Here is an 18,466-nt window from a genome sequence, read left to right on the forward strand (position 1 = left end):
ACGGATTTATAGATTTCGATTATCACGCAAAATCCAAATGATTAATAATTACTAGCGGCCATCATGAATCGACTGTACGTGCACGGAATTAATCAGCGACTCGGTGGAAACGCACCGATTGGATCAGAATCGGCCAGCCTGCATCAATTGCTGCTCGCCGACCCGAGAATTGCAGGACTATCTATTTGGCAGTGGAATCATGATCGCGGTGAAGGATGTATACATCATTAATCTAGAACCGATACTATTTTTCAGTGCTTTCGAAAGTTTCACGCAGAGATGTATCCACTTTTTCACGCGTTGAGTGTACTCCGTGAACCGAATTCTTCATCTTCGAAATGTTGTCCTGCGGGAAATTAACAAAATTGAATCGGTCGTGATCTATATCTCAGCTGAGATAAAACAAGAAATAAGAAGAAGATCGTAAAGAAATTGCAATTACGAGAGTACTATGAAAATTGGTATACGTGGACGGGCTTTGCTACGGCAAAGTGTAAATTTTGCTGCCGCATGAAAATTCAGCTTGGCCGGGTAAAGGCTATCGCGATGATATCCGGCATTGCGAAGAAGCATCTGCCCGTTGACGATGAGCGGGAAGTGTACTTCAAAATCGAGCAAGTGCGCCGTCCCTTCGACGCTGATACGATGGAACGGTATTTATCGCGCGTCGCCGCACATTGTCTCTATTTATCGTGCATACAATCACGCGCGCCAGCACCATCGCGCTCGCCCGTGTGTGTGCGCGCGCGCGCGCGTGTGCTCACGCGACATTCTTCGTACAACAAAAAGGAACGTCCTCGACTTCCTCCCACGCGTCGCCGAGCGAGGCTAGCTGCCAGCCAGCAGCCGTTTTCGACATTCGTAAATTTCAGGTGCCGCCCGAAAGCCGCCTCGCACTTCTAACCGCGTGTCACCTCGGGATTTTTATTCGGAAACCCCGAACCGCAAACTCTCGAGGTACTCTTCAATTGTTTCCGAGGTTCGCTTCATTTTCTCGTCTGCAGTGCACTCGGTTATATCAGGCGAAGTTCTTCACACTTCGTTCTTGAAACTTTTCAAATTTTGCCGGAACAATCTCGTTTTATTGCCTGGAGGAGATTAAATTGATGTTAAGCGAATCTTAAGGAAGGCGTCGCATAAACGGTACACTGCACAATTGCGAGGAAACAAATGTTCACTCCGTTTCGATCACTTCCATCGCACGGTATATTCGTTTCAAAGATAGGATGGACATTTATCGTAATAGTCACTGTATCTTTAAATTTTTGTCTAAGCGAATGTACACGTGTGATTCTTCTACTCGAACTTTATTTTAAACATATAGCTGGAATGAGCACGTTGTAAAGATAACGAATTATCCAAACGATAGAGAATCGAAAGACTTGCCGAAGCAATGGAAGATCGAAGGTTCTCTCGTCCATTTTTGGAGACATGATCGATTTAGAGGAACTATATCTCCCCCGTGATGTAAAAAACACGGTTTTTAAGTTATTAACGAAATGGTACATGCACTGTTCTATTAGATGCCGTTCGCGTACAATTGGAAACAACCGGAAAGCGTTAATTCACATTCTGCAACACTAATTACAGATATATTATTGTGGAAACGCAGCTATGAGTACGGGGCTGCGGCCGAGTAGGCTTGCGTGCGCACAGACCGATTTAGAGGATCTGAATAAACGCAAACTTGTTTCTTCCGCTGACGGTTACTAGCAATTGAACAAGGAAATATGCATCTAGGGCAATTACATGAAAACGGTACTCGAATTATCGAAATGATGGCATTATGGGATAGGCGCCGTTGGTTTTTGAGCAACAGAAGAACGAGGAAATATTCAAATCGTTAACTAGTCGGCGTCATTATAATTTTTACCCGTCTTTCGCTGTAATCAATGCTCCACTCGTTTAACGTACTCACAGTCCGAGTATAGTAGCGTTTAATCACGGAACGAAAATGTTACTGTAATAAAAGCCTAACTACTGTACTAACGACTGTGCGGTGCTGTTCCCCGAGTTTTAAATGATCTTCCGAACCAATCAGATACGAAACATTATTTCGAATCACGTGGACATTTCGTGAACTTTGGAAGCGCGCGTTATTGCAGTGCTCGTTACCAACTAGGACCGAAGCTGAGTTTCTGCAAATTTTGGTATAGCAACTGGATGAGGAAATTTTCAATAACAATTTCCTTTCTCTCTTTCAGCAGAAACGGATTAGGACGATAGATCGGCCCGTAAAAATGGTGGTCACGATCTCACGAGTTCCCTGAAATTTCCAGAGATCTCCGTGAAAACCGATCGAAGTAATGACCCGTTATAACAATATAGAAGAAACCAAAGGTAGTTGTATAACTTTCGTAATTCTGTTTCTATAGTAAGATAAGCAATGACGTTTCATAGTTAACACGCTAGCTGCAGCGTCAATTTGACCAGAGCCATCGATGATCCACGGCTTTCGTGATCCACGAATACGTGTAAAATACTACAACAATATTGACTACCAAGATGATACTGAGTTTCATCCTATACCTAGTACAGTACCAAAACTACGTGACCAGAAAAGCCAACGATGGCTCACGCTCAACGCGTTACGTAATTGAAGTTTAGCCTACAAAATATGACGAATCGAGATACACGCGCGAACATTTCACTATACACGCTATAATAAAGCTACGATCTTTGTCCTCGTCTTCAGCTTCGATGCCAAAACTGGACAGCGGATGTTTACAGCACCTTGCGCATACAGAAGTCGGTAAAACAAAGATTTTTACCAAATTTACATCTATTCTTGTTTTCCTTAATTTTTCTACAGTCTGCATCTAAGGTAACTGTTCCAGTAGTCAGCCATTTAATTTTTCGTACGAAGACATGAAGGTCTGCATCGAACTTGAGGAATAGGCTGACCATTGTGCTGATTCAAATGTATAGGAGTTTGTTGGTAGATAGCGCATACGTTTAAGCAATTTATTTTCAGGAAGGCTCGCTACTGGGTGGGGGCCGGAATAAGGCACATTTACAAAACTCGGAAGGTAGAAGAAGATTGAATGAAACGACCGAAGACTGTAACTAGAACTGTGTGTCCAAGACTTGGAATGTAGAGAAATCTCGAAGGAAAGAGCCGAAGACGATTCCCGTCGGCTAATCAGCAGAGGCTGTCGAGCGGATTTTCAGCGTACGTGGGAGAGCAGAGCGGCGATCCGCGCGAGGCAGCGAGGCTCGTTTAAGCGCCGCCGAGAGGAGTTTGCGCGATAACACGGGCCCGATAACGCGGCGACGTACGCTCGGTCGTTCGGCTGTAACATCACGGCGAGTCGCCGCGTGTGCACACGCCTCGCACACACCGGCTTCTCTCTCTCTCTCTCTCTCTCTCTCTCTCTCTCTCTCTCCCTCTGTTCCTCTATTTCCCGTTCTCCTCTTCCTCTCTTCCTCTCTCTTTCTCTTGGCTGTGTACACACGGACACAAGCTCGCACGAAGAGCGGCTCGCCGCTCCGTATAAAGAGCTCGGTGCATTGCGCCAAGCCTCTGCGCCGCGCCGCTGAATTAATAATCGAACTTACGTGGGTAGGTGCTCGTCTACCGGGTGTCTGCGAGCGTACTTGACGAATCGCTGCCAAAGGAGTGCCACTCGATCACACGCGGCGAACCCTGACCGCTATCGCGATCCAGATACCACCTGAAACGAAACGGGGGGTCGCGTTATGTTCATGGCAAAATGGCTCGTTGTCGAGGCGCGACCCTTCGTTAACCCTTTCGTTACGGCGGCCTTGCTCGGGAACGCGTTACCATGTTGCAATTCCGACGAAGACGTACAGCTACTCGCTCGTTGCACGAAAGCGGGACCGGGACCGGAATGCGAGACGTTTTTACGTTGTATGACTAGAAGTTTATGCGCCTATGATATACGCGACCTCGAGGAACACGGCGAGAAGGGTGCTACCACCGGCCCCCGGTTTCCTTATCGGTTCTCTCAATCGGACGAAGTTCGGATCCGCTCGCTCGAGGTGGGATATCTTAATTAGAAGTTTCAAAATGGCAGCACGCAGTGGCAATGGAAATTTTTCACGATGTTTCCGGTGGCTTAACTCTGAAAGGTTGTTAAGTCACGTTATTAGAATTTTATGCGGCCGCCGCACACGCGAGCGTGGAAAAAGGAATGGGAAAAGCGCCCTTACCGGTACTTGGAAGATTAGGATTTAGGCGGAATCACTGAGCAACTTGATCATTTTTCGTGAAACCACTGTTGTTAAAATCACCTGCCGTCCGAGGGTTAATTGATGCCTCTGTTTGGCGTGAAAAGCATTAAATAGTTGCGGAGCAAACTAAAAAGATTGAAAGGTTAATCCTCGCATCGTAGCTTAACGGGTACATATTCATTTGCGCGTTTGCCATAGCGATTTCGGCCGAAATTATAGCACGAGTCCCACGGCCGTTGCACTTCCACCAGATGGTATTGAAACGTTTTAATACGCTGTGCCGCGGAGAGGGATAAAAAAACTTTCAGTACGCTTTGTACGCTCCGGCAGGAAGAGATTTAATGAGGTTCCCTTTGACTGTAAAATGCGCGCGCGTGCGTATTGTTTCGATGAAAGTGCACCGGGAGAGCCCGGTTAAACGACTTAATCGGGACCGAGGCGGTCCGGTTAAATCGAGATTCGATGGATAATCGGGGCCCGGAAACGAATCGGTACTGAATCATTCTTATGTGCCGCATACAACTGCGATTCCTGCTTCGAGACGCTCCAAGGTTTCACAATTGCTCGCTGGCTTCAACGTGGTCTGAACAAGATCAACCTTTCTCTCGACAATTCGGGATACCTACGGAAGTACAGAAATATTGTCAGAAGAACAGAGATGCGTACAGTTTTGTATAAAACTTGATTCGAATTTGTTGCTTCGACGACTGCGAGCGTCGCGTTGGCATACGCGATTGTTCCGAAACGGAGAAAATACTTGCTCCCCCCCAGTTCGTTAGCGTATAAATGGATTTGTAAAGGCGCAAACGTTTGAAAGCTTAATCGCAAGAACTTCATCGAACGAAAGCCTAGCATTCAATTATGCGGTTTCCCGCAATCTATGACTGATTCCCGCTGACGTAACATTACATCATTCTGTGAGATAACGAGAAAATCGAAGGGAACGATGATGCAAACGAAAGTCCAACGATTTTCTTTTCTGGAGCAGGAGTGGTTAATATTTGAAAATTTCTGAACCGAAAATGTTTGGAATCTTTTCAAAAATTAATCGAGACGGTGCATCGTCGTGTCGAAATAGAAAATCTAAATTGCTTCTACTGCTTGAAATATTTCGGGTCATCGGAGTACCCGTGAAACACGTTTAAACATTTCAGTATCGAGCTAAATAAGCGTTTTAATAAACGAGACCAAAATTGAAGAAAACGAAGAAACAATGAGAGCGGCTGCATATTTTGAGAATCCTAGAAACGGGTCAAACAAATGATTAGTCCCGTGATAGATCGCAGAATATAGACTTCTCTATATCATGTTACAAAACCAAAGATACTTTGACAGAGCGTTCCATTAAATTTAGTTTCCGGCATCTGCACACTTGCATAAACCGAAAATGCATCCGTAATGCAGTCGTAAATGATAAAATGCACGCGGTCATACAAAAAATCGGGAATTCGTACTTCGCCGTAAATAAAACGGTCAGACGGAGCGTCTAACAAAAACTGTCGAAACCAGGAATAACTTGAACCGGCCCTGTGATTGGTTGAAATTCGAATCTCCATCGCCAACGATGTAGAACACGAGTAATCGAGAGTAATGCCGGTAAAAGTTCGAAACGTGTCATTAGAATTATTTCTAAGATGGATTTTGCTGGTTTTTGAGAAATATGATAAAACTGATATGATCGCAAAACATCAACGTGCATTGTGTCGAGATATGTGCCGTGTATGACCGAAAAAACGGGACCGGAGACGCCTCCATCGCTCCGACTGGAAATGCCAATTATCTCAGCAGGCGCTCGTCAATTAGAAACGAGACTTGGATAAATAAGCATGAAACATGACAAGGAACAATACGTGGAATGTTTCACGTTGATAACGCCATTGGTTCCCGAGATATTATATGGTCACTTTTGCCAACCTGGATGCTGCGCGAACTCCCGGCTGTTGGTCTGTCTCTCGCGCAGCGCATTGAAAAGCCCGTTTTCTGAACACAATTCCTCGAAAATTACAGATGACAAGAAAAATTGTTTCCAACGAAAGTTGCAAGATATAGAACAGAGTACATGATGATACCTGTTCGACATTGCAGTAACCTTGCAAAACTCTCTGCAAAGATTACGATTGAAATTTTTCCGCGGCAACCTATATCTTTGATTCCGTACTCTCGAAGGTGACACCGAAACGTTCTCAAAACTCTAGAATACGTTTAGTTTTGCATAAACTATTATGTACAAACGTCCAAAGTCGATATGCCAACGTTGCCATTATGCAGCGTACATCGCTTCTTCAATTGGACTTCGCATTCTCCTCTATGGCTTGTAAATTTCTTCTGTAAACAATGAAAGTACGAGATGTAAAAGAATTTTCGAAGATAAATGTATTCGTAATAAAAAAAAAGAATGGTTAACAATGACCGGGCAGATAGAGGCGGTAAAATTATACATGATTTTTTGCAGCATTGTATCTGCGCATATTTCTGCCAAAACGTATTTTTCAAAACATCGGTTACAGGTGGCGTTTAAATTAATTTAATCTCAATAATGTGCTTTCTCCAGTAACACACTCTGTGTGGAGATACTGGAAAATGTCCACTGTATAAAACGAACATAATAGAATCGGTAAATGAATTTTAATAGGAACTTTTCACCGGCAGGTGTGGCATCCAGGTACAGTTAATACTTGTTGATTGGTTTTAATAGCATTACTTACGTCTGTAATAGCTATCTAGGAACGCTTCTATGAAGGTTTCAAATATAAACATGATAGTTGATTACCTCTGTCAATTTTCAACGCGCCGCATGCTACGACGAACCGGATTAGCGTACCCCGCCTGCCATACTCTTTCGCGCGATCGAATCCACAGCGTGCACGCTTTCCGACAGCTTCCTTATTAACGCGAGAATCCGTTATAAACAATTTGTTAACCGCAACGTTTACACAGGCGCATGCCACGCGCCCGTATAAACCGCGCCAATTATGACCGCTGGAACGACCGTTGGCAATCTCGATTCGATACGTAACCCATTTCGATAGGCGAAGATCTAACAGCGATACAATCGATACTTGTCGCGCGCACCGCTACTCGCAACGATTATTCCGTTTCCATGGAGCTGAACGAATTTCGTATTTGTCGATTATTTTATCAAGAACGTCGAATAATCGATAATCGAATAATCGATTATTTTTTATTTTATTTTTGCTTATATAAAAGAAAGATAGTTTGCAAATCTGGTCCGCGTCTTATTTACCATGTTACGAAGTAGTTCATGGCGTACGGTTACATATACATTCAAATTGGGACATTGGAAGTATGTGACGCGCGCTGACGATATTGGGGTTATGCTCGGATCAATTCAGCAGAGTTTCCGATCGATAAACTTCGATACAGCGTTTAGAATAATATTCCTAATGCTGTGCTTAATTTATCAACGCTACTGATCATTTCTGATCAGTTCGAAGACAACTACCATATTACGGAAGACCCGTAATACAGGATGATTCCTAAATTACCAGTACCGATTTTTGTAGTGGAGAAGGCATCTGGATAGTTTATATTCGAAGGTCTTCGCTATTAATTACAGTTGGCGAGTCTATGCAAAGTCGCTGTACATTTCATAACCTATAAAACGTCTTTTTAATCTCATACGTAGGAGAAATGGGTTCGGGGAATCGGATTGCTCGCGGATCTGGCACGGTACAGATTCACGGCATTCTAGGGATCCACAAGAGAATGCCTCGCGCTACCGGAGTGGTTCCGATTCTCGATAGCGAATTTTTGGGGATAAACGACGTGGCATTCAGCTTGGGTCCACGTCGAAGGCGCCACGCCCTGCTTTCGACGTTACCATCTCCACGATGGACGGCCCGCATAATGAGAAACACGAATCAGTGGCCTGATCGTTCTCCCCGTATCTTTCGGTCTCTTTCGCTACCGTTTCATGAGCGCTCGCCCTTGCTTATCACAGTTAACACTCCGTATGCTATGCCGGAGTCATTCGTGACCCGTAGCGGTGGGAATAAGCTCGAGCGACCGCCAATATGTAAAATTTTATTTCAGTCAAGAAAATCGCTATCCCCTCTTCTTCTTCTTCGTCCGAAATACGACGAAAACCGGTCCCTAGCCAGCGCCTTATATCGAGAGTAAATTATAATGAAATATTGGCGTGGGTCGGAAATGATATAGGCCTAGAACTCGCAGGAGTCCGAGGGTTAATTAACTTGCCGCCATCTCTCGATCACTATACTGCTACCGTGCGCCCCCTCAACCCTACATAGGCGTCCCATTAAGGGGCAGCCGATTTAAAATTGCCATTCTTGCGACGGCTTTTGACCAGCGACGTTTCTCGTGCGTGCAACCTTATGAACGTAAGAAATCAACTGTAGCCACTAAAATAGAATTGCGTGCCATTGCATAAATTGCGCGTGACAAGTACAGGCATTCATTCAAGAAATGAAAGACGACAGTTGTCACGGAAATGAAGCTGTTATTATCCCAGAAGCATTGGAAAACTTTGTCGGAAGATCCAGATCTATCGACGAAATTGAGATACATACCTAACTGATATAGCGTCCATATCTACTGGCATCTATGTATATATTTTCCAAGTTGTTTTCAAACAGATCAACCGCGTCTTGTTATAACACACTACGTTTGTTTTATAGAATCATATCTACTTCCTGATGCCATAGAAACGGTCCCCATTTCGACGGTACTACCGACATCGTGCGAGCCATAGAATGTTGTTTTCCAAGATGAGCTCGCATCCGAATGATCCATGATATCGATGCAAAGAGTGGCAACTTCGCTGATTTCGCGTAACTCCCGCGGTTGGCGTGATCGAAGTTTCAATCATGGTAACGAGCGACGATACGAATGCAGCTAATATTTTGCATTGCGTAACAGATATCGTATTCTAAACCTGAAACAGTCCTAGTACGATATCTATCAACGATTATTGTGTGCATTGCGTTTCTGGACGGACGACATTAAACATCGACTTTTAACGCGTTAAACGACGTAACTGAAACGAAGCAACAGAATCGCGGAATACACGGTTATGTAAATCGGATTGTTGCGTCCGCAAATTTGTCATCCTAATCGTTCAAAGTCCAGTTACGCGTCGCCCGAAGACCAAACAGCCCTAAATGCATGCATAGAGAAGAGATCAAGGAGGTTATTTCGGAGGCGCGAACTGCACCAGCAACGATGACGACGGAAGAACAAAGGAGGGCATTACTTATGCGGAGAAAAGAAGGAAAAGGAGGGGACATGCCATAAGCTGCGTGCCCGTGGCACGCCATCTACGTTGGCTTTGTATATTCCATGGTTGCGCAATGCCGCGCGCGGACCGAGAAACCGAACGGCGCTACGCACACTCGCATTTTTTGCTTTTGTGCGTCGGCCGTAGGGTTGCGCAGCGTTTCGAGCGACAACTGATTTGCGCTTTAAAGGGAGGCGAGACACTCTCTCTGGTTGGATGCAAAAGAGAGAAAGAGTGCGCGCGCCAGAGAGACAGAGAGAGAGAGAGAGAGGGGAAGGGGAATAGAAACTCTCTCGGAAGAGGGTACGCAACTCTCCTATTCCGTACCGAACCGTCCGAGCAAGGGAACATCGGGAAAGAGAGACGACGCGATCGCGAAACGTTACCGGGGGTACGGGAGTAAAGGGAGAAGGGAGCGCAGGATGGAGGGAGAAGGGCGGAAAACGTAGATAAAGAAACGGAGAAAGGGGAAGGGTGCGTGGAACGAGAAAGGGTGGGGAAAAAAGCAAAGGGAGAGGAAGATCGGTCTCGGTGCACGGCGTAGTGGTTATAAAGAGAAGCGGCATCGCCGCACGACTGCTTGGCTCTCCAGGGCCAGGATATTTCAATACCGACGGTGGTCGGCCACCGCCGACGCGGGTACGGAGAGGGGAAATGGTTGTGACGATGTGCGCTCCTATGTATACCTACGTATATACATGTATAAGAGATACATATACATATTCTCCTCTCGGTCCCCTCACCCATGTGCCCGCCCTACGCTCGCATACACAGTATATACGACTTTACACACCCGTGGGCGTTCAAGAGAAAGAGAGAGAGAAGGAGAGAGACGTGACGGAGAGACCAGTGCCACGGTAGCGCTCCGCTATTCGGGTTCGCTATACGAGGGGAAGAGGCGAATGGTAAAGGGGGAGAGAAGCGAGTCTGTCTCTGTTTTAACAGACAGAGGGGGAAAGTTGCGGCAAAACGGAAAGGCTCGCGTCGAGGGGAATGCAGGGACGCGCGCGGCACGGCAATGGGGACCTCGAACCGAACCGTCGACCGACGACTGTGTCCGTAATCCCGCCTTCCGGACGAGTCGAGGGGAACCGACGTGGGCCGTGCCACTCGCCTATTGGTCGACTCGGCGAGCGTGGTTCGGAGCGTTGGTAGCGCCTCGGGAATCCCACCAATCGGGTGCCACCGTCGTGGCTTTTTTATCCTGCTATTTACGCCGAAGGACGGAGAAGAGCAAGCTCCCCATCGGGCTGGCTCTCTCACTCCTTTTCTATCCCTCTCCTTTTCCATCGGCCGACCGTTCTCCCTGTGTGTTCGTCAGCACGGGAGAGGACACTCTCGTTTCGGGATCCGTTGAGGTTGCACACGTTTTCAACGAGAGGAGCGCCGCCCGTTTTTACTGCGACGCGCTCCGTTCCGCGTCCGCTCCTGTTCGATATACACCCGTGTATCATCGTAACACCGTATTTCGTGATCACGTCGAATAATCTCTGTCGAGCGTCTTGTTTACTGTAAAAGCATCGTATGCGGCAGTACCGATGCCGTGGCGGTAGTGTGTTGTGTAGTGTGTGACAGTACGTCGCAAGAGGATACAGTGTTGCCAGATCGTGGGCGCGAACCTACAGCAAAAGCCGTACACTCCGACTCATCGGAACGGTGTGGATAATATTCGGTGTTTGTGCGCGGCGAACCGCAAGGATCGATCGTCGTTTCGATTGTTAACGGTATACCGTGACCGATAGTGGGGCGCAGTGAATTCTGGAATTTATCGGTAGTACGCCAGTGACATTTGGTGCGATGCTATCGACGAAATAGAGCTGGCAACGTCGCATCGACTGCTCTCGCACACAAATACACGCATACACGTACCTAGAAGGGAACTTGGGGTGGCTGGCTAGCAGGCAGGCGGCAGTCAGGCAGGCAGGCAAGCAGGCAGGCAGCTTTCTTGTTCCGAGGACGGCGCTCCTGGTCGCGCCGTCTCTCTTTTCTACCTCCATTGCGCTTGCTCTTCTCTCCCTCTTCTCCCTGCCCTTCTCGTCCTCGGTCACTCAATCACGCTCTCCTTCTTTTGCCTTCCATCTCTCTTTCTCTTTCTCTCTCTCTCCCTCTCTCTCACTCGCGTGCGGCGCACGTACCGTTGAGAGCTTCTGCCTCCCCCTTTAGTGCTCTTTCTCTACTGTTACCCCCTCCTCTCCTAACCTCGAGCGGGTCGGGCGAGTCCACTAAGCTTGCAAGGGGAGTTCGGCAGACCTCGGCTCTAGTCGGCCTCGATCCGCAGAATGTGCTAGACGCTGCGAGTCGATCGCTCCAGTTTTGGAATAATCTCGTATATAGAAGCTGTCTGGTAAATAGGAGAACTGGAAACGTCTTTTCGCGTGTCTTCCGCGGTTCCACGGGACTCTGGTGGCTGTATCGACGTTAGTTTTCACCATCAGCTTGGGACGCACTCGACCAGCGTATATCCGTACGACGGCCATGTTTGGTGTTTACGAGGTGAGGGGGAATCGCTGACGTCACGAGAGAGCCCCGATCTCGCACGAAGGGAGCAGCAGCAGCAGCACCAGCACCAGCAGAAGCAGAAAACGTGTTGCCGGCCAACACAGACACACGAAACTTCTCGCACGAATCCGCAAAACGGGCGATACTGCGATCGAACGGCCCGGCGGCCCGTCAATACTCGACCATAATCGTACGCGGGATTATTGTGCGGTGAACACACGAGTGAAGAACCCGCGGCGCGCAAACTGTGCCGCTTGAAATTCCCTTCCCGATGGGACGTGCGTGTACGCCGACTTCGCTCGTGTTCGCCGGTCTTACCGCGACTACTGGCCTTTCAAAAAACATCGGTCGCATTGCCGCCTCGCCGCTGAAATAGCAGCCACTCTAATCACCGTCGTCGGTCGACACCGATCAGTGCGGAAAACATCGAGCGATGCCGAGTATTCTCGTGCACGAGACAACACGTGCCGTCTCGGCGTTCCGTTTCACATGATCGTCATCGGGAATGTTTCGCGCGTCGAGGATGCGATCGAATTGATCGCCCTTCGAAAACACGTGGCCGTCGTATTCCGTGCCGTGACAACGTTCTTCGCGACAACACAGGGTTCCAGTGAAATCGACGCCTGCTTGTTCCGGTTTCGGTGAAACAACGCCGCTGGTTTTCAGTGTTTTTGTTACCCGTGTCATCCCGATTGTTGAAAGTATCGTGGCCGAATCCAGTGTCGGTACATATGTTGTTACGTTGCCCCGTGCGGTCTGCCAGTGACATACATCGTTGTTCTCGCGAGTACACCAACGGATCTAACGTACGTCTAACGTGCAAGGATTAAAAGGATCATGGATCTGGGTGACAGAGTTTACGCTGCGGAACGGATTACGAAGAAGAGGGAAAAGCGGGTAAGTAAAAGTAATGCGAACCGTCACCGTCAGGTAGCGCCACAACACGGATTCTGTTTGTCTATGCGCCGTTGCCGCTATCTCCCCTCTTCGCGATCTCTTTCTCTTTCCCACCTATCGTCCGATCCATTCCTGCCCCTCCCGCAGCGATTTCTATCGTATTACGATGCTTCCCGATGTCTCCCGTCGAACGCGAACGGACATGCTTTCTTCTGACACAATACAATTTTACCCAAGTTCCAACATTCCTCGTGTCCGTCTCGGAAGTGTCACCGACAACCACATTCCAAGCCACTCACGCGACTGTACTCCGAATTGTAAACCAGAGCCGCGGACGTTTCTGAAACATTAGGGTATACTAGGTTCGCGGTAACACCGGGCGCCGGCGATTTTTCGGTAGTTACGACGACGACAACGTTGCGAATCGGCGTGGAACACGCGAGACACAGCTGCGACCGGCTCATGCGTGATCAACCAATATTGTCCTATAGCTCTGCACAGTTATGTCATTGTTTTTCAACTGTCACACTGGCTGCGCACCGCGACCGGTCGGCACGCTTTCGTTCGCTGGCCGACGGCCAATAGGTGAGCCGTATCCGATGCTCTCGCAGAAGTCAACGCCGCCCGTTTTATCGACCGTGCGCGACCAGATGGATTCGAAGATCCGCTGGTTTGACGCAGACGCGCGAAACGGATCTTTGCGATCGGCTCGATTCCGACACGTACTCGCTTAACGACGACTGGCGCCAACCCCCCTCTCGCACCCCCCCCCCTTTTTTTATTCCGCCGGTTTTATAGGTTATGTACGCGTAGAAATTGGAGTCGTCTGCCTCCTCGCGTCCCGATGCGCTTGTAATGTATGTCACGCGCGCACAGGTTCGGGCCGATGAAATTCACGGTTGAAACGCGCAGCCGAATCGAATTTTCACGATCCCCTAGACTTCGAACGCTGCAACCATCGAAACTCCGTGAGAGTCGGCTTTTAAATTCGGCGACGAAATAAAAATCATTCCTGTGACAAGTACTTCGATACTTTCTTATCGGAGCGAATCTGGAGCGAGTCTAAGGTCATTCGGAATTCATTATTGCAATTGGTCACCGTGTAATTATCGAGCAGACGCTTCGGTATTCGTTGTAATTGTACAGGGTGGATGATAAGTTGCACTAGCCTGTTAAAATCTGGTACGCCGGGACTGTTTAGCTCGCGCGATGCAATTTTTGTACGCAACGAATGTTTCTAAGCAAACCGTTTGATGTTCGCAGGGCAAGGTGGAGTATTTCGTAAAATGGAAAGGATGGAGTAAAAAGTAAGTCGAGGATAAAAATGCGACGAGCTCGCGAATAGCGTTCGGATCCGGAGGGAACGCGAATACAACTTTCTTCCTGGTTTCAGATACAACACGTGGGAACCGGAAGAGAATATTTTAGACGTGAGGTTAATTGAATTATACGAAGAAAGTCAAAAGGGTGGGGATGTGGCGTCGAGGAGACCCAGGCGGAGGGATGCCAGATACAATGTACGAGGACATTTTCCGTTGTACTCTGAATTAACACTGTCGCAAATGAACAGCGTTACGTAGAAATCAGTCACGAGAAAGATGTTGAAATGTGTATTTTCGTTCGTGTAGGAGCAAGTCCTTGCTAATCTGGTCGTCGAGGAAGAACCCGGTGGGGATGAAAGGGTTGGAGAGGACAGTCAAGACGAATCCACTACCGGTAGCACGTCGGCTACTCGCTTGAATCCCGTGGCACCCGACGAGGATACACTTCCGAGTTCGCTCGACGGACACGAATCGCCGATCGCTCCGGAATTATCGGCATCCGCGTTCAGCGTCGACTCGGACAGTTCCAACAGTAGCGTAGACAGTCCTTTGTTACCAAGAAAGGAGCCAACGGGTACGAAGAGGAAAGCCGAGGTTCTCAGCAAGGAGTCTGGGAAAATCGGTGTCACTATCACCACAAGCAGTCCTAGTAGCGGCAGCGGGAGTCCACCGCCGAATAAGATTCCTCGATTGTTACCTCTGAATCCTACGTCCCCTACTTATCACGTGAGTATTTATTTGTCGAACGCAAATACGTTTCCGTTAGCTTTGAAGTTCCGCGGTTTTCCGAAGTTCAAATATCCTGTATGAAAGTCGTTAGCGGGCTGGCACGGCACGCTGTGTGCCGTGAGAATAGATGGAGTTTTAACATTGTCATGTATGCATTTCAGAGTCACAAAATTAATGGTAGGAGGCCGTCGTCGTCCAGCGTGAAATCGACGCCGGAAGAACCGCTACCCGCAGTACCGACGACACCGGCTCCAGCGGTGCAGGATAAAAAGCGTCCTGAAGCGGACGTGCCTCACGGTCCTCCACCCTCGCTGCCTCGTGCACCGCCAGCACCTCTATCGCCTCAGATAGACACGCCTCTGGAGCAGCCTACCAAAAAGAGGCATTTGTCGGAACAAAAACAGGAGAAGTCGAACGGAGCCGTGACGGTCGACGCAAACGGTCACAAATCGCCCAGTCCCACAGACTCTTACACGAACAACAACAGGTTAACGCCCGTCGTGAATGGACACCATAGTCATAATAACAACCATAATAATAACAATAACAACAACAATAATAACAACAACAACAACACGTCGAGTCTGAAGCAAACGGAGATCACGAAGACGGACATGTATGTCCCTCTGTCCAGTCCTGGTACGGATTACTGGCACGCGAGGAATCCGGTCGCCGATCAGGTGTTCATTACGGACGTCACGGTGAATCTGAAAACCGTTACCATCAGGGAGTGTAAGACTGAAAAAGGATTCTTCCGGGAGAGGGATCCCAAGAGCGATATCTATTAACGTTCTGTGACTAGGAACGTTACAATAATAATATGAACTAAGATTCGAACTACTTGTACATATAAATTATTTTCACACGTCGAGTGGTAAGCCGAGGATACAATCACTGTACCAGGCGATTAAAACTTTTCTTAAAAAGAAAAACAAACGGACAGGCATTGTGGTCGATACGAAAGATTGAGGGTAATATAGTATTCACAGAAAAGTTTTACTGCTCAGTTGCCGGTATTGTGCCGTTCCGAACGGAATTGCAGACAATATCGACTCGAAGATGTCGATGGCCGTGAATTTTCTTGAAGACAGTGTAAATCAACGATATGAAAGGATGAAGACTAATCGTCGCGAGACAATTTCTCATGGAAACGATACATCATGGTTCACGTCGTGTGATATACACTTGAACGTTAAAACAAACAAACAAACAAACGCTTGATAAACCTTTACTCTGTACTAAAAAAAAAAAAAAAAGATCTGAAAAGAACAATTAGAGAGGGCAAATACGTTTTCTTATTAATTGCATTTCCGCTTCTACTAGAATTCTGCAAAGGAAACAGTGTATAAATTAGTAAATTAATTTCGAACTTTGCTATGGTAAATAGTACAGATCTGGAAAGAAATATTTTTCTAATTCGTTTTTAGTATAATCTAAACTGCTTCGTAGAAGCGAATTTGAAAGGAACAGAAAAATATGAGAGAAAGAGAACACGAGAGAGAAAGCGAGAATGAATTTTTTCAAAGAATAGAAAAAGAAATGAACGTTATTATCCTGGCGACGTATTTCTCAGCATTATGATATTATCATTGTATTTACTGGTGAATATTTCAATTTTCTTTTTTTTTTTTCTTTTTCTTTTCTCTTAGCGAGTAATCACGCGTCACAAAAGGGTATATCATTCGTTCGTAGATCTTAGATTCGTTTAGAGGCGTACACGCTCATTGATTTCGTCAGGTTGTTGTATAGCATCACAAGTTTCATGTGGGTGCATGCTCGTTGATTCGCATGGCACGCGATGACTTTACAAACCATTGTGAACATGTTTTTGTATCGGTTTCCGGTTTTGTTATGAATTGATTTTGTGTTATTTAATGTTAGCTGCTGTTGCATTTTTTTTATACCGTCGGCTGTTCTTATTTGTATGTAAGGGACTGTCTGTGCGTGAAGTGCCCCATGATAAGACGCGGAACGAGTATGTGTGTGTGTGAAAGAGAGAGAGCGAGTGCGAGAGGCAGAATATTAGTAAGAACGCTGCGCGCGATCCGATTTCAACGGTATCAAAGAATCTTTATGCATATCTAGAGAACCATTTTATTTAATAGATGGGTTGTCTGTCGAGTGTGTCACCAAATAGATGTTCCTACCTCGAACGGTCATCTTTGAACAGAAAACCGAGTACAACAACCGAATTCTAATCTCTTATGGAATACCTAAAAAACACACGCCGTAAACTCGGAAAGCATCGTTTCTAATTTTTAAACGACTACGCACCGTACCCAGTTCGCGTGCACATTCAGAACCAGTAAAAAAAATCCGTGATATAGTTAATTAATGTAAATGTAAAATCTTATCGAACATATACGTTGCTTATTTATTGTAACTAATATAAACAAAAAAAATCGTGTTTAGATTTTTACGTTCTCTTAGTATAGTATTATTAGACTGTGTATGCAAATGCGTCCCGTTAAGAAAACGTTTCTCCTATGATTTCGAGTATTTGAATCGCGCTGATCGTGAGCAAGACGAAACAAACGAAAAAAAAAACGAAGTATTCCATGAAACCACGCTTAAATATTTTGTATAGTGTGTACAACCGATTGTCAGCAACGCGATAAGAGAAATAGCGATTTATCTTTTTCGATGATGGGGCTATTTGTGTACGATTAGGTCGCGGCTCCGTGCGGGAACGTGAACCGCACGGGGCCGAGTGCACGTTTAAATTGTTGTAATGTAATGCTGTATATTTGAGAGGCGAGAGGTATACTTGTAAAAATTGTACATAGTGAAGAAACTTAAACACTCTATGATAACGGAGCGAAAGGACCGCGTAGCTTTAGACCGGTTCAGTTATTGTAAATAGAAACCGAAGTGAAGAAACAACCCCCTCCCCCCATACACCCCTTTTTAAGTTGTACGTGTAAACTTTGTAAACCGCAACTGCAGGTCTAGAGGAGATCCTTCTTAGCTTTAGAACTTTTGAGATAGACTGTGCGCGTACCTTCGATATTGTTTCTGTACTTATAGAATATTCAGACTACTTATAACGATACACACGTGGGAGGAAAAAAAATAATGAAGATTACTCAGCGATTACGCAGGCATATACGATATGTGAACCCCGGTAGTACCAAATTCAACGGTAATTTTAGTTCTGTCTGGTACAGATTCCTTATATTTCAATAAAATCTTTACTTGAACTTCGCTTGCGTACAGTACTTCTTGTTTTCAATCCATTCGACACCGAATTTGTACCCTCCAAGCCTACATTTTCTTTCCTTACGTTTCTTTCTATTATATAGCGATGTGTACAATAAAAGCGGAATAAAATTATTATTTTTAAATATTAATCCGCCCAAATCTTTCGGCAACAATTTACAGTGATTTATGCTAATATAATTCCTTTGCCTTCCAATACTACGTCAATGAATACTGTTGGAATTGCCGCCCATGAGAAGACTGACAATGAGGACGCTACAATCAGCCTTTTGATTTCTATGTCGGTAATGTAGCCGATTTACACCACGAAGGCGGGCAATCTATTCTTACACCTTATCTGTGGATACAA

At 46.3% G+C, this 18,466-nt stretch overlaps 2 protein-coding genes and 1 long non-coding RNA gene across 3 annotated transcripts in view; 2 read left to right on the forward strand and 1 right to left on the reverse strand.

Moving 5' to 3' along the window:
* Positions 1 to 18,466, forward strand: part of LOC143359913 (40S small subunit processome assembly factor 1) — a 180,998-nt gene that overhangs the window by 124,236 nt on the left and 38,296 nt on the right. The gene's annotated exons all lie outside the window — the stretch shown is intronic.
* LOC143359917 (uncharacterized) lies at positions 3,549 to 11,452 on the reverse strand. The gene is made up of 2 exons (XR_013083182.1): positions 11,321 to 11,452; positions 3,549 to 3,674 (listed from the first exon to the last, which is right to left on the reverse strand). It is a non-coding gene; the product is annotated as an uncharacterized LOC143359917 (long non-coding RNA).
* Positions 10,776 to 18,099, forward strand: LOC143359909 (polycomb group protein Pc). The gene is made up of 5 exons (XM_076798281.1): positions 10,776 to 12,847; positions 14,111 to 14,154; positions 14,241 to 14,364; positions 14,476 to 14,895; positions 15,060 to 18,099. The coding sequence occupies exons 1-5, from the start codon at positions 12,788 to 12,790 to the stop codon at positions 15,684 to 15,686; spliced, it is 1,275 nt and encodes a 424-aa protein (XP_076654396.1). The 5' UTR covers positions 10,776 to 12,787; the 3' UTR covers positions 15,687 to 18,099.

Source organism: Halictus rubicundus, chromosome 12 (genome assembly GCF_050948215.1).
Source record: "Halictus rubicundus isolate RS-2024b chromosome 12, iyHalRubi1_principal, whole genome shotgun sequence".
Taxonomy (NCBI): Eukaryota; Metazoa; Arthropoda; class Insecta; order Hymenoptera; family Halictidae; genus Halictus; species Halictus rubicundus.